Source organism: Anarrhichthys ocellatus, unplaced genomic scaffold (assembly GCF_004355925.1).
Source record: "Anarrhichthys ocellatus isolate YVR2014 unplaced genomic scaffold, GSC_Weel_1.0 scaffold32, whole genome shotgun sequence".
NCBI classification, from domain to species: Eukaryota; Metazoa; Chordata; class Actinopteri; order Perciformes; family Anarhichadidae; genus Anarrhichthys; species Anarrhichthys ocellatus.
The window spans coordinates 4,645,340-4,672,159 of record NW_022280062.1 but is presented as its reverse complement, the minus strand read 5'-3'; the positions used below and the strand labels follow the sequence as shown (position 1 = coordinate 4,672,159).

The 26,820-nt window shown below is 40.1% G+C and overlaps 1 protein-coding gene across 6 annotated transcripts in view; it reads left to right on the top strand.

Annotated features, from left to right (window-relative positions):
* The window catches only part of piezo2b (piezo-type mechanosensitive ion channel component 2b), a 76,346-nt gene extending 49,551 nt beyond the window's left edge, over positions 1-26,795 (top strand). For 2 of the 6 annotated variants that reach the window (XM_031865090.1, XM_031865091.1), the window contains exons 26-54: positions 1,618-1,861; positions 2,144-2,261; positions 3,224-3,371; positions 3,988-4,077; positions 5,757-5,878; positions 6,154-6,222; positions 7,440-7,543; positions 8,655-8,753; positions 9,616-9,736; positions 9,844-9,924; positions 10,553-10,719; positions 10,832-11,025; positions 11,424-11,597; positions 12,556-13,221; positions 14,650-14,908; positions 15,273-15,449; positions 16,849-17,152; positions 17,484-17,616; positions 18,296-18,443; positions 18,522-18,733; positions 19,120-19,278; positions 20,305-20,452; positions 20,961-21,149; positions 21,488-21,577; positions 22,278-22,447; positions 23,286-23,405; positions 23,488-23,567; positions 24,168-24,369; positions 24,912-26,794. In XM_031865090.1, coding sequence (XP_031720950.1) covers positions 1,618-1,861; positions 2,144-2,261; positions 3,224-3,371; positions 3,988-4,077; positions 5,757-5,878; positions 6,154-6,222; positions 7,440-7,543; positions 8,655-8,753; positions 9,616-9,736; positions 9,844-9,924; positions 10,553-10,719; positions 10,832-11,025; positions 11,424-11,597; positions 12,556-13,221; positions 14,650-14,908; positions 15,273-15,449; positions 16,849-17,152; positions 17,484-17,616; positions 18,296-18,443; positions 18,522-18,733; positions 19,120-19,278; positions 20,305-20,452; positions 20,961-21,149; positions 21,488-21,577; positions 22,278-22,447; positions 23,286-23,405; positions 23,488-23,567; positions 24,168-24,369; positions 24,912-25,164 — 5,041 coding nt within the window. In that variant the 3' untranslated portion in view covers positions 25,165-26,794. Of the gene's footprint in view, positions 1-1,617; positions 1,862-2,143; positions 2,262-3,223; positions 3,372-3,987; positions 4,078-5,756; positions 5,879-6,153; positions 6,223-7,439; positions 7,544-8,654; positions 8,754-9,615; positions 9,737-9,843; positions 9,925-10,552; positions 10,720-10,831; positions 11,026-11,423; positions 11,598-12,555; positions 13,222-14,649; positions 14,909-15,272; positions 15,450-16,848; positions 17,153-17,483; positions 17,617-18,295; positions 18,444-18,521; positions 18,734-19,119; positions 19,279-20,304; positions 20,453-20,960; positions 21,150-21,487; positions 21,578-22,277; positions 22,448-23,285; positions 23,406-23,487; positions 23,568-24,167; positions 24,370-24,911 lie in introns of all 6 variants that reach the window. The other 4 variants (XM_031865089.1, XM_031865092.1, XM_031865094.1 and 1 more) reach the window with 4 other exon arrangements.
* The last annotated feature ends 25 nt before the right edge of the window (positions 26,796-26,820 follow it).

The window sequence follows — 26,820 nt, the reverse complement described above, 5'->3', positions numbered from 1 at the left end:
GGATCCATAATCCACAAAAACACTCTGTCCGTCACTCCGCGACTCAGACGCTTTTGCCCTGTACTCTAACTCAATAAATAGCTTTTAAGTATGGAAAAAGGTATTCTCTCCCGTGATGAAGAAGGACACTCACTCAGCTATTCCGGCCCATCAACGTGTTGTCCGCTCCAAACTCACTTCATCAGAGCTGCTTCCTAAACAGTGCAGCTGTTGTTGTGGTCCCGTGTTTTCCCCTGGTCCATCAAATTAATGCACGTTGCTTCCTATGTTTTCACTCCACACATCATATTAATGGTGTCTCACATGAGAACACAGGGTCTACACACATGCTTTTAGCATGAATAGACACACACAGGTACATGACATGTACATATATCTGTGCTGAGTGACAGGTGTCGGGTTTCAGCTCTGGCTCACGTTCATTGATCAAACTCTTACCGGTGTCCTGACACTAAGTGATACACTAAGTGTGATTGATGGGCGGATTATGCACACAGCAACAGAATGAACTGAAATGTTGTTTTGACTTTTATGATGTGGTAAGCATGCTTCCTTAATAGCAACTTAGCTCAGCTGGCCCGAATCCATGCCGTTTACTTCCAGCTTCATGTGTCTAAAATCAGCTCATGAACTTTGCCCCATCTCAAATGAAGCAGAATTCTTTATTTAACATAAACAATGAAGCCAGATTTGGGTTAAATGTTTATGGAAATATATGTAAGAGAGAGCGGTACACTATTACCCTGTGAAATGTAGTGGAGTAGAAGTATAAAGTAGCATAAAATGTAAATAGAAAAGTACACTACCTCAAAATTTTACTTATGTTGAGTTAATATCATTTCACCATGGAAAAAACCCAACTAAGATCAAAATGAAAACTTTCTGAATAGCAACAATTGAGAGCGTCGTCTTTACATAACAAACCAGCTGAGTTGGTGAACGTGACGCTGTGTTCACGTTGTGTCACTCAGACCTCATTGGAAAACACGTATAAGTCATATAAGTATAAGTTGTGTTACAGCAACATCGCTGACAGTTAAATGTAAACCTAATATTCATACAGGCAAGGCTAATTTATTTATATAGGACAAAAAAAGACAAAAGTCTAAAAAACACAGTATAATAGTACATTCAAATGCAATTACAACAGTCATTACAGAGCCAAGAGAATAGAAAATAAAAACAAGCTGAATAAGACTAAGAAGAATAAAACAGTGCAGTGTAAGAAATGATTTAATACAAGGCAGCAGCGAACAGAGAAGTCTTCAGCCTTGATTTAAAAGAAGTGAGATCTGCAGCTGACGAGCAGTTTTTGGGGTATTTGTTCCAGATAATACAGGCAATACAGCTATTTTAGAAGGAGCTACATATAATACACAGTATGTTTTGGAGTATGTGTGAACACCGTTTCCGCTGCAGCATGAGGATGCTCTGTATGTGTTTACTGATTTCAGATCAACTCTGAGTATTGAAGTGAAATTGTTTACCTGACAGTAACCTTTTCCTGACATTTGGAGCTGCCAAAGCATCCACATTTTTTTTAATTTATCTGTTGAATTTGTATTTTTTTGGGGGGGAAAATAGTGCTGACGTATCGTTTTCACTTCTGTCTTCTAGGTCCTACCTGGACATGCTGAAGGTCATCATGTTTAGCTACCTGTTCTGGTTCGTCCTCACCATCATCTTCTTCACGGGGACCACGCGGATCAGCGTCTTCTGTATGGGCTACCTGGTGGCCTGCTTCTACTTCCTGCTCTTTGGTGGTGAGCTGTTGCTCAAACCAATCAAAAAGATCCTCCACTACTGGGACTTCCTGATTGCCTACAACATCTTTGTAATCACCATGAAGAATGTTTTGTCTGTGAGTAGTCAATCTCAAATTGTATATCAAGATCAGTGAGAAAAAAATCCTTCATAAAGTACATATGAGTCGATATAATGTTTAGATTTTAAAAGCTCTGTCTGCCTGAATGTAAAAGAGCAACATATTTATTGTAAACTTCTTTGTTCTCAATATTTTGGTTCGTACCAACACTGCCTCTGTGTTATGTGAAATCAAAGATCTTGACAAAGAAATGTAAAGATATAATATTTAAAATAAGTCATTGTATTCAAGTATATGATAAATTATTCTTGTTCTTAGATCCTGGCTTGTGGCTACATCAACTCTCTGATTGAGAACCAGTGCCCATTGATCCATTTGTTAAGTCTGCGCTGTACCATCAACGACTACTTCTTTGACAAAGAAAAAGCAAGAGAGAGTGAGTGGACTCAACATTTTTACTTCTTTCTGCATCTCATGAATGCCAATAACTTTCACAAGAAGGTAGGAGGAGCACAAATCCTCATTTTGGCTCCAACTACGGGTCATGGTGAGTTGCTGCTTCAGATTGTGTGTCCAAGAGTGTTTGCTAAGAAGATGAAATTCAACCCACTCTCTTGTTTGTTTCTCAGGCATATCTTTCAGGGCCAATTTAGTTCAGTGCAGTATTTGTGTTAATCTTACTGACTTTACAGTGAATACCAAACTCTGCCACGATACTCAGTGAAACAGTAAGATTTATGCATTTACTTTTTTCTTCTTTTTTTGGATCTGTGAATTTTTTTTTGTTGTCAGGATTGTTTTGACAAGGGTTCGTTGTTATAGTTCTCATTTCAGCCACAAGAGGCTGAGGTGCACCACTACCCCATGTTCTTAATAGGACTAAAAGCAAAGCCAAAAGAAAGACATGACAGTAATGTTACATAACTTGCTAACACACAATATTATGTACCTTGTGTTTAAAGTGCATGGAGAAATTTAAACTCACCTGGAAGTAAACATGATTGCTTTTAGTGCTATTTACAACATGAGCTAGTGGTGCACTTCAGCCTCTTGTGGCCAAAATGAGGTTTAAAATAACAAACAATTAATGAAATGATCCTGACAAAACAAAATTACCTTCCAAAACTGACAGATGAAAAGAAAAAGTAAGTTCCTGGCCAAATTTATTTTTTCCCCACCTGTTTCACAGATGATGTTTTTGAGGAACTCAAACTTTTTTTCACATGTTCTAAGTAATTTACACCAGATAAAACACAAGTTAGATGAGACTTAAAAAGAAATGGATCACCAAAATTGTTTTATTCTCACCTGCATCTCCGGACTTCCGTAGAAAACAGTCTACATTAACGTTTTTGATAATTAACCCTCATAAATGTCCTCACTTTCACCAATCATTAGAGAACTGTGATCGGCCCGAAAACGAGGCCGGGATCATCTGGGACAGTATCTGCTTTGCCTTCCTGCTGCTGCAGAGACGAGTCTTCATGAGCTACTACTTCCTCCACGTGGTGGCTGATATCAGAGCGTCGCAGATCCTCGCGTGCAGGTACGCAGATTGTGCTGAGCCGGCCTGCTGCATAGAGGCGCTGTGGCTTTTACTGCCATGACATGTTAAAAAGTCTGCTGTGAAAAAGGTCTACGAATCTGATTTATTTGATAAAGACACAAGAGCGCTCAGATGCTACAAGGCCTAAGGTTTGCAAGAATTATTGAGTAAGCAAACAACATGTAACGAACAAGATGGACAGGCTCTAGACAGGGAAGAAAAGACAAAAACTGGTGATGTGTATTAAGAAAACACGTCTGCCAAATCCAAAATATGCTCTAGAGTTCTATGTCAGTATAATTGGAAAGATATGCGTATTTGTAAAAACAGCAACAGAAACTACAGTGATTACAAACATGTGTGAGAGAAAATGTGCAGTTCATTACAGAGGTCTTTCAGTCAAATTCAACTTTGCTCCTTTTGTAACTGATTTGCTCAATATAGTGACATTATAATTGGATAATTATGGAATCATTGAACCCATTGAAGGGTTGTGTGACATTGTTTCAGCTTCCAAAGAAAGGGAATATACTTTTGGTCAGTAAATAGTAAAGCAGGATCAAGGACCTTCACACTCTGACTCTGATTGTTTTTGGAACATTTGATTGTGTTTCAGAGGGGCGGAGCTTTTCCAGGCCACGATAGTGAAGGCGGTGAGAGCGAGACTGGAGGAAGAGCGCAAATCTGTGGAGCAGCTGAAGAGACAGTGAGACTCCAACTGTTTGACTTACTCCATGTGGTGTAGTGCTGTGGTTTGGTGTTGAGGTGCACTATATGCAATACTAGGGGAAGTTTTGAAATAGCAATATAGCAATATACCAGTACTCACGATAACAGTCAAAAACAAATGATATCATGTTAATAACACACATAATGATATAAATATAATTTTGTGTGAATAATCCATCCTCAAATCACACTTTTGTACAGTTATGGTTACATGCTCTCTCCACCTCCCTACACTCGTATTTTGGGTGTAACTCATTTGCCAAAAAAGACACAAAACACACAATAAACAAAGTAAAAGATTAATTTCACTAATAACATGATTTTTTTTTTTTTTTTCAAATTTTCTATAGATATAGCAATAATATCGTTATTACGATTTATTTTTGCCCAACTAGTCATGTAGTGAAAATCTGATATTGTGACAGTGATCGGTTGCTTTTCTTCTATCTGAAGGATGCGGCTGGCATTATTCTGTAGCCGTCATTTTGTCAACAAATCCCTTGAAAAGACCAAAACCAACAATGTATAAGTCTCTCTCTCAGTGCTTTGAGTCTGTCTGTGTCACTCAGTCCCAAGCCCATCCATTTCTACTGGAAATGTAAATCTTAAAGACATAAAGATTAGAATGGTTGGAGTTTGTCAACACAACATTCAAAGTTGGCCCATCCTTCTCCGCTCAACCATGATCAGGGGGACTTGCCTGGGAAAACCAACTCCAGATTCGTGCTTGTTTTGTAACGAACTTGGCGTTTTGCCTGGCTATTTTTATGGGTGGTTTTTGTGCTGTGTCTGCCATTTTTGTAGCTTCCTCTTGGATGTGTGATTATGATTTGGCACCCGGTCGCTACGTTTTTATTGAGGTTGACACCCAGTTTGACAGCCTTTAAAAAACAAAAAACGTTCACACATAATTTCATTCTTTAAAAAGGCTTGGTAATTTCCAAAACAGCTGGACACTGTAGTTCATAGCAAATGTTAGTCAAACTGTTGTAAATAGTTCATTTATTGGGGGACTATTTTCCGCAGCCGATTAATACACATTTGGTGCTCTACAGTGTGCCTCTTCATTCTAATTACGAAGTGATTATGTCACCCAGTGCAACAGTGTTGTTCTTTGATGTGTTTTTAATCATTTTTGTACAATAATGGAGCTCTATGGCACAGCTCAATAAGATATATTAGACTTCTGCCGCACAGGCAATACTAGTAAATATAATTGTTTTTTTGTCTTTTCATGGAATTTCTTGACGATAGAATATAATTACTAAAACATCAAGCACTGTTATGTCTATATCATGTCTTTCAATATCTTTGATTTAGTCCATGAGTAAACATGATGAAGAAAGCCATTTCAAATCTATTCTGTCTTAAAAGCAACTCCTGTCTTGGTCTTTACTGTTTCCAGAAAGCCATAGCTCAGTATATCATACTACAGAGAGTCGCGAAGTATTCCCACCACTTACAGTTATGTCAGGAGTTACTCATAAGCTCTGATAATATCCACTCACCCGCTCTAATGAGCACTCCACTGTTTCATAACGTACACTAATTTGTATATGAGGCCTGGAGATGTTTATGGTCAGTCTGTTAGGCCGTCAGTGATGTTCCTCTGTGTCGATACTTCGTGTCTCTTCACTGCCTCTCTGATCTAATCAGGATGGAGCGCATTAAGGTGAGGCAGCAAAAGTTTAAGAGGGGCAAGGAGAGGATGCTGAGCATTGCACAGGAGTCTGGAGAAGGACAGACCCTCGTCCAGCCCGAGGAGGATGATGATGACGGTATGACGACGGCTGACTCTGTCTGCGCAGTCAATGTTAGAAAAGTTGGTGTTGAGGTTAAATGTTTGCTAGTAGTGCACAAGGTAGATGGGTGAGAGTGCATCAATACCTTAATGCCATCCTAATTCATTAACTTATGTTGTATAATAATGTATTTACATTCGTATTTGATCTTAAAAAAAGCAGCTTAATAGAGAAAAAAAAAATGCCTTGAAGTTTGCAGAAGAATTAATTTTCTTATGAAATGTTGCATTGATGTATTTGTGAAATTTTAGGAGCACAGCGAACGAAAGCCAAGACCAAAAAAAAGCAGTGGTGGAGGCCGTGGGTTGACCATGCTTCCAGTAGGTTGACCCCCCCAAACCCTCTTTTTTCTCTTCCTCCACTCTGATTGGCCCTTGTGTCCTTGACCAGAACGCTGAGGATTCCCATACTGCCCCTGGGCTCTGAAGGCACCAACACACAGTAGTCTTGCTCCATTCAGACTTTAGTCCTTTTCTGTCTCTATTTAAGGGCCCTTGTTACCACCTGCAGCTCTCGTGTACACTATGTGTGGAGAGGCTCTTCAGTTTCAAGATGATCTATTAAACCGTGTCGGTATCGGTCCAGAGCAGGGTTGCCCTAAATAGACACAATGAGACTTTTGCAAGAGAAAATTACTAATGTCTGGAGGTTTGTACTTGACATTGTTTAAAACATAATCCTCGGTCTCAGCTGAAGAGCCCACAGTAGAGAATCACTCTGTTATAAAACATTTTCATGCAAAGATATGAAGTCGACTCGCCTTTATTCTCAGTACTGGAATAAAGGATGAAAGGGTTTGTTCATTCTTTGCCTGTGGACATGGTCACCAAACAGGAGAAAATGAAAAGGGAACGATTGGACCAGTGATTGAATATATAAAATGACGACCTTTACTGTCTCTCTTTGAGGTAAATAAAAAAATGACCAGCATCTTTGTGAGCCAATACAGTGGTCGCCTGTTTGGTTTGAACTCATGTCCCCTGTCGTTCTACACCCCCACATGACATTTTCAAATTATTTCTCCATTTCATCTCTTTGTCATTTGATATTTCATCTTCATATCCCAGCATCCTCCCTCGCCTCCCGCCCACTGCGGTTCTGTTCAAGGACATAAGTCAGCCTTGTCTATCCCACTTAACTGCTGTAGACAGGAGTCACTTGCTCTGTCGAGTAGCTTAAAGGCGACTGTGCTTACTGGAATCATTTTTTATTAAATAGACAACCTTCATTGTGCTTTGTGCTCATAGTTCTATCTGTCATACTAATATTGTGTGTTTTCTGCATTTTCTGTTTCATCCTTACATGTCTCTGATGTTTTTTGATGTGTGTCTATATCGCGACTTACTGTAAACCCAGTTAAATGTTCAAAAGTAGTGTATTCCTTAGAATTTTACGGTAAGTGGTTTGATTTTCCTGCATCTTCCCTTCAGCAAGGGAACCCTTTCTGAACCTCATTTCAATGTTGTTAAAAAAAGATGAATGAACTTAGCATCTGTTTGACTGAATATAACTGCACTTTACCCTCTGCCCCCTCCAGTGGTTAGAAGTGGAGACTATTACTTGTTTGAAACTGACAGTGAGGATGAGGAGGAGGAGGAGGACAAAGGAGACGATGAACAGCCAAAGAAGTCGGCGTTTCAGGTGACTTCCACTAGTGGCTAATCAGTTTCAGTGTTAAACAAGATTTTAATTCTGTCTCTGTCACAGTTATTTAATCCAATTACATGTTTTATTATTGATGAGGATGTTGCATTCAGCTGAGGTAAATAATAAAGTATGTTTACTCAAGTACTTAACAGTTCGAAGTAAGGAAATATTGTACTTTTTACTCCATTGTACTTTATGTATGCAGGGAAAAAGTACTCAGATCATTTGCTTAAGTAAAAGTACCAATACAATGTAAAAATACTCCAATACAAGCAAAAGTCTGGCATACTTAAGTAAAAATACTGACGCATGCTTTAATAAATGTACCTAAAGTACAAAAGTAAAAGTTCTGCTTCTGCAGCTATTGTAACGTGTGAATGTGTCAGCAGAATTCTACAGTTGAAGCTGGTCAGAGTGGAGGTACTTTTACCTGCTTCATATACAGCTAGGTATAGTCCAGTGGTTCCCAACCTAGGGGTCGGGCCCCTCAAAAGGATCATGAAATGATTAATGGGAGAGGAAAGAAGAAAGAACTAACTTCTGATAAACAAATTTGTATTAATTTTTTGGCCTTTTTTAATCCTTGGTTTTTTTGATAATGAATGCAATATTCATTTTACTTCTTTGGGCCTCAAACGGTTATTTAAATGAAACCACGTGAGAAGGTTAGACGTCTTTGGTGAAAGACAATGCTTTCAGTCAGAAAGATCACACGCCATCTATTTATCTCTTTATGTATGTTTTATTTTATAAGCTTATGATTTTCACATTTCTTAATCTGAAAATAACTGCATCGCTCCATAAAGTGGAGTAAGAAGTACAATATTTCCCTCTGAAATGGAGTATTTATATTTTACTGTTAATTCTTTTCTTGGATACATCTTATGTATGCTGTTTACTTTGTTATATATATTTTTTTGAAGGATCCAAGATGTAAAAGTGTTTTGAATACTAACATTGAATAAATGGGATAAAACATGTACATTTACCTGCACAGTATCGAAATCCTCCTTTGTTCACTGTCTCCTAACACGGTTAACCTCTGTTATTTCTAATAATATGAAATCATTTTCTACTAATCCTCTCTCACTCTGTCTCTTTTTAGCGAGCTATTGGAAAGTTTGTCTCTGCTGTTCTGGCCTTGCCCAAGTCTATCATTAAGCTGCCTAAAACTATACTGCAGTATGTAGTCAAGGCAGGCAAGGTACTCACCACCAGAACTAATTAACACAGCTTGCTTTCTGTATGAGCATCCCTTAAAGTAACAACTAACGCCACAGCAAACGACCTTTCCAGCTCATGTTTGGTGTTCTGCTTCTGCAGTTCATCCATATCAAAAGCAAATACTAATAATGGTATAAATCATCAAACATAAACTGGAATAGAAATGCTTTGGCCTTTGCTCTTTTGCATGTTGTTTTGACTTGAAGTGGGCTGCATGAACTGGAGCATTGTTGTGACATTATATTGGTTGGGTTACGTGTGTCCTGTCTGTTTTGACCTTTTCATTTGGTCTACTGCTGTGAGCTATGCGTTTGTGAGTTGTTATGGTCTGTGAGTCAGTATCAGCAGTTAGTGTTTGGGCCTCGCCTCTGTGCTTGTGCATGTTTCCGTGCATTAGCAGAAAAAGTGTTAATTCTTGACAATGTCTGACCATAAATTCTAACAATGCAGAGTATAAAAACGTGCTTGCGATAGGCAGTAGATCACCAGGAATATTAGATAATATGTGTTTTTTAATTAAGTTCTACTGGACTTTTGAATGGACTGTTTTTAAAAAAAGATTTATTTTAGAGAAACGACGTGAGAGTTGGCTACTGAGAAGAATTGTGAGCTATATGTTGAAATGTTATGTTGGCATCATTTTAAAAAGTGAAGGTATTGTGTCAAAAATTGTCTTTAAAATGTACATGATTTGTAATTGAGATACTAAAACGTGCAAAACCACCTTAAATTGGTGTTTAATTCCTCCTTTTGCTTGTTATTGCTCTTGCATAATTTACCTCAGTGACTCCTATTCTTCATGTCCTTCCGTCGATACTAAACTCACTCTCTCTGCTCTCTAGTTTCTTTATCACGCCTGGATCACGGACCCCAAAGCGGCCCTGAGGGCTCGAGCGAAAGAGAAACGCAAATTTTGGAAAAAATACACCAAAGGAGTTAGACACAGAAAAAGCAAGAAAGATGGTAAGCAAGTCTACTCACATGAAACAAACTTTAGTCACGAGTACGAATGAATTTCACTTTCAATTTCCGTCTTTCAACCATAACGAGGTGTCTTGACTGTACTTCAGGAGGTAATGTGACCATAGAGGTTGGTGAGCTCTCAGATGGGGAAGAAAAAGATGAAGAGAACAAGAAGTCTGGTGGTCCAGGTTGGTTTCTCCTCAAGAAAATTGTTTCATGAATCTTCAAAGAATGGATGAACTTGATTCTGGGCTGTTAAGTTCCTCCTTCTGTGTCTGAACCTGAGTGGATTAGAGAAACTGAATTTGGAATGTAATCATGAAGAACCTTCATATGGTGTTGATCACTAATGTGTTTTCGTTTCTTTGACTGTTAATAGGGGTGTAGATAGGTGATTATCTAATGAGTTAGGCATCTTATTATACAATTATAGAATGGAAAGAATCACTCACTAAGTAAATGGCTTTCTATTTTCCCTAATTGATTCACCCTCTTATCTAAATTAAATTCTGGTTTTGGATAAGGATGCCACTGCACATGAAGTGTTTTGGTGAAGTATCACAAACTTCCAACATTCCATCTCTTTCATGTTATTTTACCTTGTGATAATCTTTGATGGTTATTGCTTCTACAGACCGATCAGGAGGATAATTATTAATATGCTCTATAAAGTTTAGTAATGTCAGTTTGCATAATGTCTTCATATTAGCATTTTAAAAAGCAGCTATTTCTTACTGCCACTAAGAGCCATCAATTTGCAATTCTTTACTGCACCCTGAAAAGTTGACTTAATGTGAGCGTTTTGTTTTGTGCTAGACAACATCATCAAGAGAGTGTTCAACATCATAAAGTTCACCTGGGTGCTCTTCCAGACAACGGTGGACAGCTTCACCAAGTGGATGAATGACATGTGCAGGGAGTACATCGACATCTCCACTGTACTGCGTATAGAGCGCTGCATGCTGACCAGAGAGGTCAAAAAGGTTTGTTTTTAAATTGGATTTGTCTTGTTTTTTCAAAACAATTTCTAAGCCAATTGAAGGACTTTGGTGTAATTAAGAACCAATAATAGATTAACTCCTCTTCTCCCACCAGGGTAACGTGCCGTCTAGAGAGAGCATCCACGTCTACTACCAGAAGGCCATGAGGCTCAACATGTCCAGGCAGGCCAGTTTGGATCAGCTAAGTGAGGACGAGTCGGCCTCGGGCTCCACCAGGGTCCACAGAAGGCGAAGAGGCTACCCCATGGAGAGCCAGGACTCCACAGCCTCCAGGGACAGCATATCCAGGTACACGGAGCCTCAGCAATGCAACATGGGAGACCAAATGAGTCCCGATCATGAAATGTTTCAGCGAGTGTTCACCAGTGGTGAGAGAGACAGCTAAATAATAGATTCTAACTGTTTTTTTGCCATTTGGGTGAACCACCCCTTTATGCTGTATATGGCAGCCATTAACAGCTGTGAGGTTGTTCAATAACATCACATTGAGCCATTTCATCCTCCTCCTTTGCCACATCTCAGGATTTTTGTGGTCATCATATTCCTGCTCATTTTTTTTTTATGCTGAGTTTGGATGCTTTTATTACACATTATATGGGAATCCCCCGTCTTTATATCCTAACATAGATCCCATCTCATCCTTCTCATCACTAATCATTCCATGTGTCACTCTCACCATCTCTCAGTGCCTTCACCGAGGCCACCACACTGTTTTCTCGCCAATCCACCCTGGAAGACCTGGATGTAATGCCAGAGTGCATTCCCAAAACCAGCGAGCGAGCCAGGCCCAAACTGCATAAGATGTACGGCCTGGATATGTCCACTTCGTCAATGGACAGCTGCAGCAGCTTCATGTCCAGGTGCCTGGTCTCTGCATCACCCATTTACACACATCACGTGTTACTTCTCATTGTCACGGACATGAAGAAGATCATCAGGCCTCTTGACTTCTGATTCATCAAAAGACTTCTCCAGATCATTGTTTGTTGATTTTTGACGTCAACAGATTCATTGCATGGCGTTTTTTTTTTTTTTTAAACCTGTTTATTACATTCTGTCAAAAATGCATGTCATTTTTCATTTTGAAATAGAAGTGTTTCACCCAATAACGGTGATATAAAAAACAACTTACAGCTTTTGGATTGTTTTTCTTCAGCAATTGCCTGTCTGTAATTTAGGATTGGAACACCACTTTCCTTATTTCAGTGATCATTGAGACATACAGACAAACACCTTACTTTAATTATTTAGTTGTAAGCAACTAAATAACCGTGTAACGGCTCATGCTGACTGATTAATGCTTCCTCTGAACAGAAACCGTCAATCCTGCTGTGTGCTTAGTTCTGTTAACTGTTTGCTCTGTTAGCCAAACACACTGCAGTACTTCCACCGACTGCTAACAACTAACTAGCTCTCCTCCTACCGACGTGAGAAGATACACTACGTTGTAGTCAGTGCTCGGTTTAGTTTGTTATTTGCTAAGCGATAGTTATACATACATACATATATATACACATGCTACATGCAATTGTCTTAAGAAATCAAGACGGGAACAATTTTAATCCAGAGCGAAAACAACAGTCCAAACTGAGGACTGCGGCCCTCACTACCGGCCTGAAAAGGCTTCAATAAATATTGGTTGGTACGTTATAATCAGTACACCTGGCCCCTGCTGAGGATGTGCAATTGAGCAGATATATATTCTGTGTAAATTAGGTGGCTGATTCTATTTCAAACATCCAGTTTTTTTTATTTCCATGTGAATGGATAGACTTGAGCGTAGATTGACACAATCCCTGCTGCTTTTGTCCCCTGCAGTGAGGCGACCCAGTGCGTCACGCTCTACTCCAGACAGGGCACCTCAGACACCATAGAAGAAGTGGAGGATGAGCGGGATCAAGGGGAAGACAAACAGCAGCAGCAGGTTCCCTGGGAATCCCAACAGCTAGATGAGAGTGAGGGGGCCGAGGGCAGTGGCTGGAGTGATGCAGAACCCAAGGACAAAGAGGAGGAGGAGGAGGAGGAGGAGGAGGGTGAGGGCCAGGAGGGACTGGAGGGTGAGGAGGTACCAAGAGACCAGAACAGAGAAGAGAGAGAAGAGGCTCCCTGGGAATCCTTAGGCCCAGATGAGGGCCCCTCTCTCAGGCTGGTGGAGACAGAATCTGCCCCTTTTGCCCAGGAGAAAGACTTCACCACTGAGAGTGAGGATGGAGGAGAACAGCAGGACTTCATGCCGACAGAGGGGCGAGTAGGGCTGGCCTACACTCCCGATACAGATGCTTCTAAAACGTTTGACGCTGACGTGCCTCCCAGTTACAGCAAGGCCGTCAGCTTCGACCGTCTGGAAGTTAGCGATGACGAGAGTGACATGGATAGGAAGAGGCGCATGGTGATGACCTCTGACAGCCACTCAGACAGCAGGTCAGACATCATGTTGCCCTCCATGACCACTGAGCTGACCGCCAGCGAACTGCTGCTCAACAAGTAAGTCCAAAAACAACCAAAACCTGTTCAGCATGAAGCCTCACAGGAATCAAAATCAACAGTTATTTGTCTCAGACCCGTTGCTTTTTCATTTTAGAAATAGCATCTAGTTTGTCCTGTAAGTTGTAAGTTTGTGTCATCCATAGGTCTTGGTATTACACGAGTACTTTCTGAAGTATTTCTGTATCACAGAGTACCAAAAACATTCCATTGAATGCTTAATCCTGTCGAAACTGGTCTTGTGAATTTTCAAATGATCCAAGCTACACCAATCATGTAAATTGGTGTCGTTGCCTCTTGCACTGCAGATTTCAGATTTCACTACAGTACCCAGATTGTATTATACTAAAACAAACTGCTGGACATCCCAACAACAACAACAAAAAAGAACTGCAATATGAGCCAGACTTTAAGGTCCTCTTCGCAGAGGCAGTATGTGGTTGAAGAGTACTTGTGATTATGAGACAGTGGGCCCCTGGGCACAGATATGTTATGGACCCATCCCCCCTCCTACATAGGAACAACACGCACAGACTGAAAGTGTCATTCTGAGTCATTTTGCATCTCTTTGTGGTCATTTTGCATCTCAATGTTGTCGTTTGGCGTCTCTTTGTGGCCCTTCACACCATGCATCAAAATGTGTTTTGGGTGATCGAATTGCATTCGAATCATGTTTGACCACATGAAAGCAAACGTGTAAATGTGCCCAAACCACATTGAGGATGGATTGTGATCCAATCGACAAACCACCTCCGAGGTGGTCAGAGACGCATTGTGACCACATTGAAGACAAGTGTGAATGCAATCGCGTTTTTAATGCACATACAACAACTACGAGCTCTGAGGCTTTGGTTGTAATATTCTAAACTTGTGTGTGTGTGTGTTTCAAACCGAGTTATCAGATCTCAATTCTTGAGACACATATTAATAACAGGTGTAAATGCAGGTTGAATCATATCTAGATACAATCTGGACATGATCTATAATATTTGTGGTATATTTGGGTCTCTTTGTGGTCTTGTTGTGTCTCTTAGGGATCTTTCTGCATCTGTTTATAGTTGTTTTGAGTGTGTTTGTGGCTATTTTACATCTGTTTGTAGTTGTTTAGTATCTTTTTGTTGCCTTTGTGTGTCTCTTTGTGGTCATTCTGCATCTCTTTTTTTTTAGTTGTTTGTGTCTTTTTGTAGTCATGTGTTTTTTTACGTGTCTTTGTGTTCTTTTTGTATCTCTTTGTAGTTGTCTGTGTGTCTTTAAGTGGCATTTTACCAGTGAAGCCCACGGGCCCGTTCAGTAATCCACCCATGATTGCAGGCATTTTTGTGAATCAGGAATAACCCAGATAAACCCAGATATTTATGTTTCTGTAATCTTTTAGATTCCGAAAAACAATCAAACACCAAATCAATCCATCTCTTTATGTCTGTTTAGGATGTTTTATGATGAGGAGCTGGAGCAGTCAGATAAATTCTACCAAAAACAGCCTCTGATCCTCCAGCTCTGCTACGCCATCTACAACATGCTGGTGGCCAACTCAGAGATGGTGTGCTACCTGGTCATCATCATCAACCACATGGTATCGGCCTCCTGCATCTCCCTGGTCCTTCCCACCACCATCTTCCTCTGGGCCATGCTGTCGGTTCCCCGGCCCAGCAAGCGCTACTGGATGACTGCCATTGTCTACACTGAGGTACAGTCAGATACGGATGGAAATTTTGTATTAGTATTGGTGACAATATGTTGATATCTCAATTGAGAATAAAGCTCCGGTACGGAGGACTGGCCCATATTGTTTCTGCTGGCACAAAATTAAGACAAGTTCAGGGAGCTTTACACTTATTATATTTTTAAACACTTTTTGACAATAACATCCAACAGGTAGGAGTAAAAAGTTGCATTGGTGCATTGATTACAAATATTTATGCACAGATAAAATAAGAAAAAGATAATTACGTTATAGTCTAATAGTAAGAATTCACTTATTGAGTTTCTATTATGTTTCATTGGAAAACATCCTGACAGCTTCACTGACACATGCTTTGTTTCCCCTCCAGGTCACCATCGTCATCAAGTACTTCTTCCAGTTTCCCTTCCCCTTCAACAAGGACGTTTCAGATAAGAATAAACCATATCATCCTCCCAACATCATTGGAGTGGAGAAGAAAGATGGCTACGTCCACTACGACCTGGTCCAATTACTGGCTCTCTTCTTCCACAGATCCATTCTGAAGGTTGCTGCAAACACAGAATATTTGGACAATGTTAACCTGAATATGTGCATCACAGTAAATGATAGAAATGGTGATATTATACATTTTTCTAATTGTCAACAAATTCCACAAAAAGACCCAAACCAAAAACAAACACGGAACATTGTAGTTTATCTTTAGTCAATCCCACATACTCCGTCTTGCTGCCGTAAAAATTCACCAGAGCAACAAATGTATTAGCGGCCGAAAATAGTCCATTATTGTGAAACAACAGCGACGCGATAATCTTGGCCAATCATTTTGTTGTTTTCACTATCTTTCTATATGAAAAATATTATATTAAACACAAGGGGATCAATGAGCCCAGCTGTTTTTATTTATTTAAAATTTAACATATTTAGTTTGAAAAAAAAAAAAAAAGAAGAAGGAAACTATGTATTTTAGACTACTTTTAAAGATGTACGTCTTCAGTAGAAAATAATGAGTTTGGGGATGAGTGCCAAAGAACCGTTGGGGGAAGTTGGAAAGTGTTGTGAGAAGATCTCACAAATTGTTGGTTGTGGTCTTTCTATGGGATTTGTTTGCAAAAAGAAAGCAAAAACCTAGAATATTGTCTGCGTTATCTGTTAAACATAAGCAGGCTCTTTGTGCTTCCCATAGATATAACTGTGCTGTATAGGCTTCCCTTGAAAAGAATCAACAAATAATAAGCCGGCACCCTTCAGGGCTCCAATGTCGGCTTATTTATTACAATTAGGAGACATTTCGAGCACAACTGCTCTTCACCAGACTAAAGTTGACAGTGTACGGCGCCATCTTAAATATACACATGCTACAGTTATATGATGCAATCACGTGAACAGAGTGTCTGAAACGACAAAAGCATTCATCGCGTAGACAAAACACAGAGGCACCTCTTCAGTGTTTTCACTTACTTTATGATGACCTACAAGCCTGGTGGTGGCCTCTTAATATTTATATATATATATATATAATATATATATATGTGTTTTGACTATGCAATGTATGCTTTCTCAATGTCACTTCAGACAGTTCATGTGTGATTGCATCATGTGACTCTGTCAGGTTCATATCTAAGATGGCACCTTGCACGGCAGTCATGGAGGATTAGCTTCTAGCAACACGAGCTGGCTGATATTCAATCTTAAATAAAAGGCCACCATTGACCCAATTTAGATGTATTGAATCTTGTCAGAGCATTTCTCTCCATCTGTTTCTCACAGTCTTCCTTCTTTCTTAAAAAAATGAAAGAAACTCTGTAACTGTGATTGTTTGGGATGTACTGTGAAATGTTTGCATGCAACTGCACTCCCTGTACCCGACCCTCAATTAATCTGGGCATAAAAGATGACACAGCCTTTACAAAGCCTGGCCTTTTTCCTCTTCTTTTCATTTCCAGTGCCACGGTCTTTGGGACGATGACGAGCCCAAAGACAAGAGAGCGCTCTCTCGTCAGAGCGAGTCGGGGGACGAGGGGAAAGACAAGCAGAGTGAGATGGGGTCTGAACACGCCTCCTCACTGATAAGTGAGACGAGAGGCTCCACTCACACCTTGAGATCCATAAACTTTGGGACCTCCATTGATTCAGGACATGTCCAGGTGCACTACTCGCAACAGCAGACCTACCAGCGTCGCAAGAGCTCCAGCGGAGGCTCACACATTTCTCACCGATCACTCCACTCTTCTGCAAGGTCCAAGAGAGGTGAGGATCTTTTGTCTATTGTCTATTTCATACTACTAACTAGAAAACATGAGGCTGAATGTGGGACAGTTAACACTCTTCCCTTAAAAATAGCCCTGAGGGTGATGTGTCATTTTGCAGTAAGCATAACTGTTACTCTTCGAACAATAATAATCACAACAACAATAAATAGAAGGAATCCTCTGGGCATGTGCCACAAAGAAACATGTGTTGTGGTCTCTAGTCTTCACCCTTGGATTAAGTTTTTGTGTTTTTGGATCTTAGGCTTTATCAGTCACTCAACGCCTCATCATGGCTCATTTGCAGCTCAAAATGTAAATTGTTTCCACAGGAAGTACGACTTCCCACAACAGCAGCCACAAGGACGGCAGCGAGGCCAGCGTCCATCAGAAGACCCGCAAGCAGATGATCATGGAGAAGCTGAGGGAGCAGCTCCTCAAAGGAAAAGCTTTCGTCATAAAGTGGTACAATGAAGCACGGCTGGTTCACAAACGTTGTTTCTTTTGTCTCCACCCACGGCTGCTTACTGGCCAACAGTCCTCACTGTAATTCTACAAGAACGTTTGTAGCTTTATGAGGGCAGTGATGAGAACTGTGCTCAGCAAGTATTCTGCACGAATAATGGAAAATCATATCAGTGAGACAGCAGCTAAAACCTTTCAAAGGTCTAAATTTAGACCTTTAATTACAGCATTCCCGTTAGACCAGTCAGTGTAATTTTGGTAAGTGCTGCAACAGACGATCAAAACCTGTCCTGGCCAAGATAGGCAGCATTAACGATGAGTTACATACAACATCAGACAAAATATACAATAAAATCCTAATTAATCTAATTAAATAACCACAAATAGCATTTCTAATATGATAAGATTACTCCTAAAAATGTGCCTTAGGCTTTTGTGAGCCATGCGGATAACTAAGAATAAACCAAAATCATAGATTTGTGAATATTTTGCACGACTCCTATGACAGGCCTGGTCTACTGGGAAATTGTTTTTGTACCGAAGTGAAATTTCAAAATATCAGAAAACTGGTGAATGCAGCGAGTTCTCCTAAATCATTCCAACAAGCCACTTAAACACTGAATCTGTTGTCCGAGGGGTTCTTGCGTGAGGCCCAATGTTTCTTTTTATTTCTTCATAGGTTCATGGAGATCTACATTCCCATGAGGCAGTTCTTCTATAACTTGATCCACCCAGAGTACAGCGCAGTCACAGACGTCTATGTGCTGATGTTCCTCGCGGACACAGTCGACTTCATCATCATTGTGTTTGGATTCTGGGCGTTTGGTGTAAGTTTTAGAATCAGATTTAAATCCATTAACAAAATCACTTCTGACAAAGTTAACATTTAGTTTCATCCCTTCTAGAAACACTCGGCTGCAGACATCACATCGTCCCTGTCAGAGGATCAGGTGCCGGGACCTTTCTTGGTCATGGTCCTGATCCAGTTTGGGACCATGGTGGTAGACCGGGCCCTCTACCTCAGAAAGTCTGTCATGGGAAAAGTTGTCTTCCAGGTCATCCTGGTCTTTGGCATCCACTTCTGGATGTTCTTTATCCTACCAGGAGTCACAGACAAGTAAGAACTCAATCCTCCGTCATATTAGATATGATTTGTATTTAATCCCAAGTTTAAGTGTCCTGATTAATGTTCAATATTCTGAGGTACTTTGGTGACAATATCCTTGGTTTAAAATATAGCGTAGTGTCTGTGGTGTATGCTTTTCATCTCTCTTGTATGTCTGTTACTATTCAAATAAAGAAAGACATCTCAGATTGTTTGATTCTGAATGTTTTACAGCTGAAAGGAATTAGTTCAGTATTACTTTTCTTTGCAATCGCGCTTTTTTGTTTGCAAAGCCTTGAAAAAAACAGAATATTTGAGTCTTTCTGCTGTCTATAAATGAAAAAAAGATCCAGACTACTTAAATTTTACAAACTGTTTTGCTTGTCTGTCCCTCGTAGGCGTTTCAGCGAGAACACAGTTGCTCAGATGTGGTATTTTGTCAAGTGCATCTACTTCGGGCTGTCAGCCTATCAGATCCGCTGTGGTTATCCCACCCGCGTTTTGGGAAACTTCCTCACCAAAAGCCACAATTATGTCAACCTCTTCCTGTTTCAAGGGTGAGTTACTCCAGGAATGTATCATTTCTTCCAGCTGGGCAAACAGGTCCAAGGCTCCCGTCGTGTCCGTAGGTTGACAACTAGCTGATGTTGCAAGAATGGAAGGAGACAGATAGGATTACACCTGGAGTTGTTTGTTTCAAAAATGTGGAAACAAGATATTTATTTCGGGTCTTTTGGGAATGTTTTATTGTATATTTCAGTATTTAAGTCTTTAATGTCACTTCAAGCAAAAATACTGAACATTTGCTGTTTCCAGCTTCTCAAATGTGAATATCTTGAATTTTGGTCAGTCAACCAATTGATAGACTTCACCGAGAGCTCTGTACACTTCTGATGAGCATTGACAACTCCTTAAATGTGACCTCGAATACACTGCTTTTTGCAAGTCGTCAGAAGCCAACAAGGTTGTAAACCACTGGTTTAGTCTTTAACAATGAGTTGTATTTTAATAGTTTTTGTAATATCCATTGTGTAAAATCTTTGTCTTAAAAGTAACTAGCAATTAAAGCTGTCAAATAAATGTAGTGGAGTAAAAAGTACAATATTTCCCTGTGATATTTATGTTAGTGGAGTAAAAGTATGAAGTAGCATATATGAAAATACTCAAGTAAAGTACAAGTACCTCAAAATTCTACTGAAGTACATCAATGTACTTAGTTACTTTCCACCACTAGATATTAATGTAAAAATGTGTCGTGGTCGCCAACAACTTTCAGTGCTGTCCAGTCATATTACTCTTAAATCATTTTAATTGAGATCAGTTATTGTTGTTTTGGTCTTTTAGTGGAACCACCCCAAAAAACACTATACAGAATATAAGTGCTCATGAACACACAAAATGTTTTTACTATTGTTGGCACTAAATCATTATGTCAAAACATAAGCCATTGCTTATTATGCCTGTCTTACTCTTGTACAAAATGAACAAATTCCTGAGCGTGATTTTCTGATTTAAAAATACTGAATCAGATTGTATTTTCTTCAAAAATGTCAAAACAACTATGATTTGTCTGTTGTTTGTAGTTTCCGTCTGGTGCCGTTCCTAACAGAGCTGCGAGCCGTGATGGACTGGGTTTGGACCGACACCTCGCTGTCTCTGTCCAGCTGGATTTGCGTGGAAGACATCTATGCGCACATCTTTATCCTCAAATGCTGGAGAGAGTCTGAGAAGGTGTTTATCAATGGCGCTTCAGTGTACTGAGAGAAAGTGAATCGCTTTCAGAGCCAAAGTCTGCCATGTTGGAATTCATGCTGAAATTAGCTTTTGTGATTTGTGGAAGTGGATCTTTTCTTTTTTTCAATTTGAACATCAGTTGGGCTGTCACTTTCTGCACTGAGCTGTATATTAGTTAACAAAGATATATTTGTTCTGTGGTGCCTAATACTCCCAAAAGTGCACTAAAATATGTTTATTCTACGCCTCACTAAAGTAAATAATGCACTCTTGCAGTCCTTCCTGGCTCAGTCTGCAAGTACCTCCTCCCCTGAAAGTAATTTTTTTCCATCTTTACTTTTTAATCCTGGTCCAATTAATTGCCTAATTCTAATGGATTTACAAAAAGTAGTCCAGGCATAGAAAACACGTAGCCATTACCATTGCATCAGGTCTGCACAGCTGTTTTGCCTTGTATCCAGGTCAAATATAACATCTCACTGTCCTTTATCGCATCCTTCCGCAGAGGTATCCCCAGCCACGAGGCCAGAAGAAGAAGAAGGTGGTGAAGTACGGGATGGGAGGGATGATCATAGTGCTGCTGATCTGTATCGTCTGGTTCCCGCTGCTCTTCATGTCCCTTGTTAAGTCTGTAGCCGGAGTCTCCAACCCACCGGTGGATGTGTCGTTTGAAATCACCCTGGCTGGCTTTCAGGTGTGAACACAGTTTCTTTTATCAAATCATTTGAGCCAAAACAAGCTTTGCCTAGTGCTTTACTGAGCTGGAATCCTTTTCTCAAATTAAATGAAATCCTGCCTCCTGTGAGAAGTAGATAAGATAGTAAATAAGTCTGTGATTCATTCTAAGGTAAGTCTTTATTTGAATGGCTTGAACTGGCACTTTTTGATCAGATGTGAAAGAGAAGCCAGAGGATTGGAACCGTATTTTCTAAGTTGTGTAAGTATTCTGGCTGCAGGGTTTAATGTTTGATTGTGTATCTGGGAAACACCCACAATTACTAAAAACAAACAAACAATTTCTTCTTCTCACAGCCCATCTTCACCATGAGCGCTCAGCAAAAACAGCTGCAGACTGTGACAGTAAAAGAATATAGAAAGTTTGTGAACGAGTATACAGATGATGTAAGTATAAGAAATATACAACAAATACAAGATGTCAGATGTTGTGTTTGTTGTTGTATAAGTCAATGTATTGAAAAAGACATGCACTGGGGTTCTGCTCGAGCTCAACACAGTTCTTTATACGGGCTAATTATCCACTATACATTTAAACTTACAATAGTTCTGCTCAAGCACTCATAGCTCTCTCCTTCTTTTAGCATCTTGTTAATCCCACACTTTTTTACACGCTGTTCAGTTCTGCTTGCATTTTCCTTGTTGAGTCGCCCAAATGCCTGCTCATGAGGGAATGTTGGGTCTCTGCTCACAAATATTAACTTGCTTATGTTTATCAGGTAATGTTTATCATGTTTATACTCAAAGTTTAGGGACTTTGACAACCTGCTAATTAGCAGGAAACATAAACTCTTTTCTTCTCGATTAATTAATCATTATATAATTATTATCCTAAAGCCCAAGGAGATGCAACGAGACGCTTGCTTTTTCCTATCAACAGACCAAAAAAGGTTTTTCGTTTATTATCGCATTAAGAAAAGCATCAAATCCTCACAATTGAGAAGCTGTAATCGGGGGACGCTCAGCATTTCTGCTCGAAAAACTTGATTGATTCTTAAGATAGTTGCTGTTCTATTTTTCTGTCAGTCGTCTACTCAGTCACTTAAATAATGTTCCCACTATGTGATGTTTTTTTTTCCGCGGTTAGGACGCCTTGCAGTGGCTGGAGGGCTACTTGGCAGAGGACCTGATCATTGCAGAGCTGAAAGGTAACTCCAACTCTCTGTGGACCATCAGTCCACCCAGCAGAAAGAACCTGATAGAGATGTTGGACTCTAGCGAGAAGTTCTACATCACTGTGTCCTGGTTCGTGCAAAGGTACACCTCCCTCATGTTGTCCATTCACCATGTCTGCATGTATCTTAATGTTAACGTTATGTGACAAGAAAGTGGATGAATTATGATCTATAGTAAGAGATAATCCCAAAGTACAACCGCAAAAAGGGAAACGTGTAACTATAGTCGTGCACTGTTCACTGTATAGTCGGTTAACTTTTAGCACCAGGGCATGCCGAACATTTGGCTCGTGGGATTACAAGACATTTCAAAATACAGTAACACACAATCAGGCGGTTCCGCAGGAATATGAAAAAAATCGCCCAGGATTATATTTCAGTCGTGAGCTGATGTGTTTTTTATAAGGGTCTACTTGCACAGACTGGTGTCTGGCCAAATCAATCAATCATATGCTTATAAACACAAAACAAATTCACACAAAGTTATTGGAAGGGGTGCGGCTTGGCTGCTGACCCTGTGCTTCTCTCTGCCATTTTCAATTATTGATCAGACCCTAACTTTAAATGAGAATTCAGAGGGCATTTTTAAGAGAGCCAATCACGGATTGTTTTTGATCAGGGAGCTGAAGAGCTTTGGCGTTAAACATGCTTGAAATTAGCATGCAGAAGCATTGTTGAAAGCATTTTAGCCTACCAGCATGGTACGGCAGCTCGAGTGCAAAAATCTCTCCGAGATTGTTCGTATTGCGGTGAAGGTGATTCTCAAGTCACAGAAACAACTTTGCAATGCATTTGACAGTGCTGCACACGGGGAGGCTGCAGATACCTCACATCCACTAATCATCGGTTTCATGAGGTGATATTAAGTCCTTAAATGAATTACTATGTACTATGTTGTGTTTCTGTTGTTGTGATTTCAGAAACCTCACTTTCGGTGCCAAGGCTGAAGTAGCGTCAGGAAAACAGGTGACAGCTCTAGACGATACCATAAAGATGGAGCTTATAGAGGTCCTAAATGGGACAGAAGAAAACGCACAAGTGTGAGTATATCAGCAGCTCCTCTTTTTGTTGCCATGTAATAAAGTGTGTTTTGTTGCAGTAACAGCCTCTCTTCCTCTGCAGGACCCTGACAGAGGTCTTCCCTCGTTTTATGCGAGCCCCCAGTGACTCACATGCCAAGTCTGTTGATCAACTTTATAAAGGTGAACATCACCATCTTTATCAATGTATAGATAGGACTTTTTTGGATAGTTGTTACTTGATTTGATGACAGCAAAGGAAATGTAAGAGCCTCAATTTAAATTTCACTTTTCAATAAATTGACACCTATTCTTAAAGTGCCCGTAGGAATATAAAGTGCTGAATCGTCTTTGTACATTTAGTTAAAGCCACTACGTTTAAAGTAGTAGTATCAAAAAATGCCCAGTATTAGACAGGATTGAATGTCTCTACAAAGAAAATGATGTGCCATAAGAATAATCTTTAAATGATTTAAATATCACATCAGACAAAAATTTGTTAAATTTAGAATATCACGGTTTTATTCCCCCAAAAAGGATACATAATGTTTGTTAGTAAAGTATAAACCTGACATCAATATATTTTAATTTCAATTTACTCAGAAGTTCTTCTTTATTTTTCACTTGTTAAGTTTCCTTGTTTACCGACAATGTTTTGTTGCTGGGAATGGGAGGACGTTTTTTGTAAATGTGTTCTATTTTTTGAAAGTAACAAAACATTGTTTGTATTTTTTGCCTTTTTATTCTGATTAAATAACATAATTATATTCCCCATCTTTGTAGATAAAAAGTTGCTGAACATAACCTTGACCTTGAATAGAGCTTTGAACGCCGGGGATCAGACACCGGAATGGTGGATTGTCAGCCAGACGGTGCCGGGCCCGATACCAAAGAGGGATTCCAATAAGGCTGAAACAGGCCTGGAGTTCTACGTATTTAGCGACAAAGTCAGCCCGCCCAGTTTGGGATTTCTGGCGGGATATGGGTATGTGGTGATATGTGGTGATTTTAAAATAGAGAGAAAGATTTGTCCTGCTTTGGTGCTTCGGTGAAATGTCTGCGTTTACATTCAAGAAACATTTTACATTTTAGAGATTATCCAAAGCTCTACACACAGCGAGCATGTCAGTGTCTGGTGATTATTCACCTTATTTACACGGTGATTTGAGCTTGTTGTTAGAAACAGAAAACAGTAATTCTTAACCAAGGGATCGGAAAGCAGCAAGAGATGCACCGATTGCAATTTTCTTGGCTGATTTTTAAAGAAGTCTGACCTGCCTATTCTGATTTTCTCTTTCTAAGAATCATAATTGACAGCATACACACACGTTTGTGTGTTGTTGTGCCGCTCTGTGTGCCGACATAAAACCATCTGTATAAATTTAAACTGGGAGCAGACGAGAACAATTTTGAATAAAAAACACCTTTTCCCCCCCACAATATAACCTTATGTTATGTGCCGGGACTGTGATACAAAAGAGTCAAAGAGCACAATGTCTTATTTCTTTTTCTCTATTTCCTGTCTAGGATCATGGGCCTGTATGCCTCTGTGGTTCTGGTCATCGGCAAGTTTGTGCGCGAGTTTTTCAGCGGCATCTCCCACACCATCATGTTCGAGGAGCTGCCCAACGTGGACCGCATCCACAAGCTGTGCACAGACATCTTCCTGGTCCGAGAGACGGGGGAGCTGGACCTGGAGGAGGACATGTACGCCAAACTTATCTTCCTCTACCGCTCTCCAGAGACTATGATCAAGTGGACCAGAGAGAAAACTGAGTGAAACACAGCGAGGAGACGCAGTCTAATACAGGTCGGAGCTCATTCGGAAAGAGATCGCTCTGATGGTGCGAGCAGCTATTTCAGCCGATTCATCTGCTGAGGGAGCCCAAAGTCAGCTGAGGACCAACCCTGTCCTGTTCTACTGAGCTCTGATGGAAGCGATACAGCGTTAGCGCCACACTTGAGTTATAAACTGGTATTTTATACTATTAACTGATGAAAAACAACAACTGCAGTCATATTATTAACAAATGACGACAGATTTGCCGGTGCTGTATTTATCTCGCGAAACCTGGCTCAGTTTGGCATCCAGTGGAGAAAACAAGCAGCTGGTGTCCAGTTGGAGACGGAGAAATCTTAAGTTATTTAAAGTCTTATCCCTAAAATAAAGGTATGTTTTTAAACACAAATACCCAGAACCCTCATCGCTCTTCATGCCTGTCTCTCTAACATTTTCACAGTCGCATGGTAGGCGGAGAGAATTGGGCTGCAACATTTATCTTTAAGGGCTTCCCATCAACAAATAAGTGCACAATAATGACCACATGAGCACAATCTCATATTTTCTCCCAACTGGAACGCTTGGACTGTGGGACTGTGCAATATTGAGCTCCCATTTCTCCCAAGTTGTTGAAGGATGTGGGCCGAGGGGAAAAGGCTGGTTCTAACCAAGAAACCTGAACATAAAAAACACCTTTTTTTTTTTTGTAAAGGTCAGAGGTCACATGGGAGCCTCCTGAGAGACACGACGCAGAAAACATTATCAGACAATCTTTACTTGCCTTATTTTGTTTTTGTATGAGGAGAACTGTTCTCTACTACATACATATCTTTCTCAGGAAGAGCTCTTTTCACAGATATTCATTGTATGAGTTATATGTTACAATATGTAGGCTTTGATGGATCTAAAAGAATATGAGATTGTAGAAAAGATGGGAACTATTTAAATGGCATGAATTTTAATGTGGATATTGTTTAGAAGGACTGACACTGAGTATGTGAAAGTGAATTTAACGCTGTGGACTGTTTTCCTCGAAGAGATTAATTGCCAATAATCCATGTTCGGAGTCATCTACAGGTTGGCAAGAGTCGAGACCAGCAGAGGGCTGTTTTTGAATCAGGGTAACATGCATTAGGTGGTAGATTCTTGCACATCACTTGTGAACCTCTCGCTGTTTTTAACATTCATACTCATGAACACTGTGGCGCGTCGCGTGCATTCAGTCATCAAAGAAGAAACGAGCAGACACAAATAAAAAGATTCCTCACATGAAGGGCTGAAACACGAAGCCCTTTGGTCCAAACTATGCATTAGAGGACATTGTAGCATGATAGAAAAACTTCATTATTGCCATGACTCATTTTCATTACATGTACATACAAGTTTAAGGGGGACAGGTCATGGTGGAATGAAATGTGAAATTGTACCTGTATGTTTAAGGCGATGTGGTATGATAGAGGTCTAGAGATCTGCAAATAAAACATTTGGAAAGGTTGTTGAGTTTTGCATTCAGCTGCTGTGGGACTGTGAGTGAGCAGGCGGAGAGTCTGTGTGTTGGTCATCAGTGTTCATCACTGAGACCCTCTGGTTTGAAGATGGCCACCATCCAGTCAGTTGCCAGGAGGAACAGGAATGTGACAATCCTTCTTGACGCCC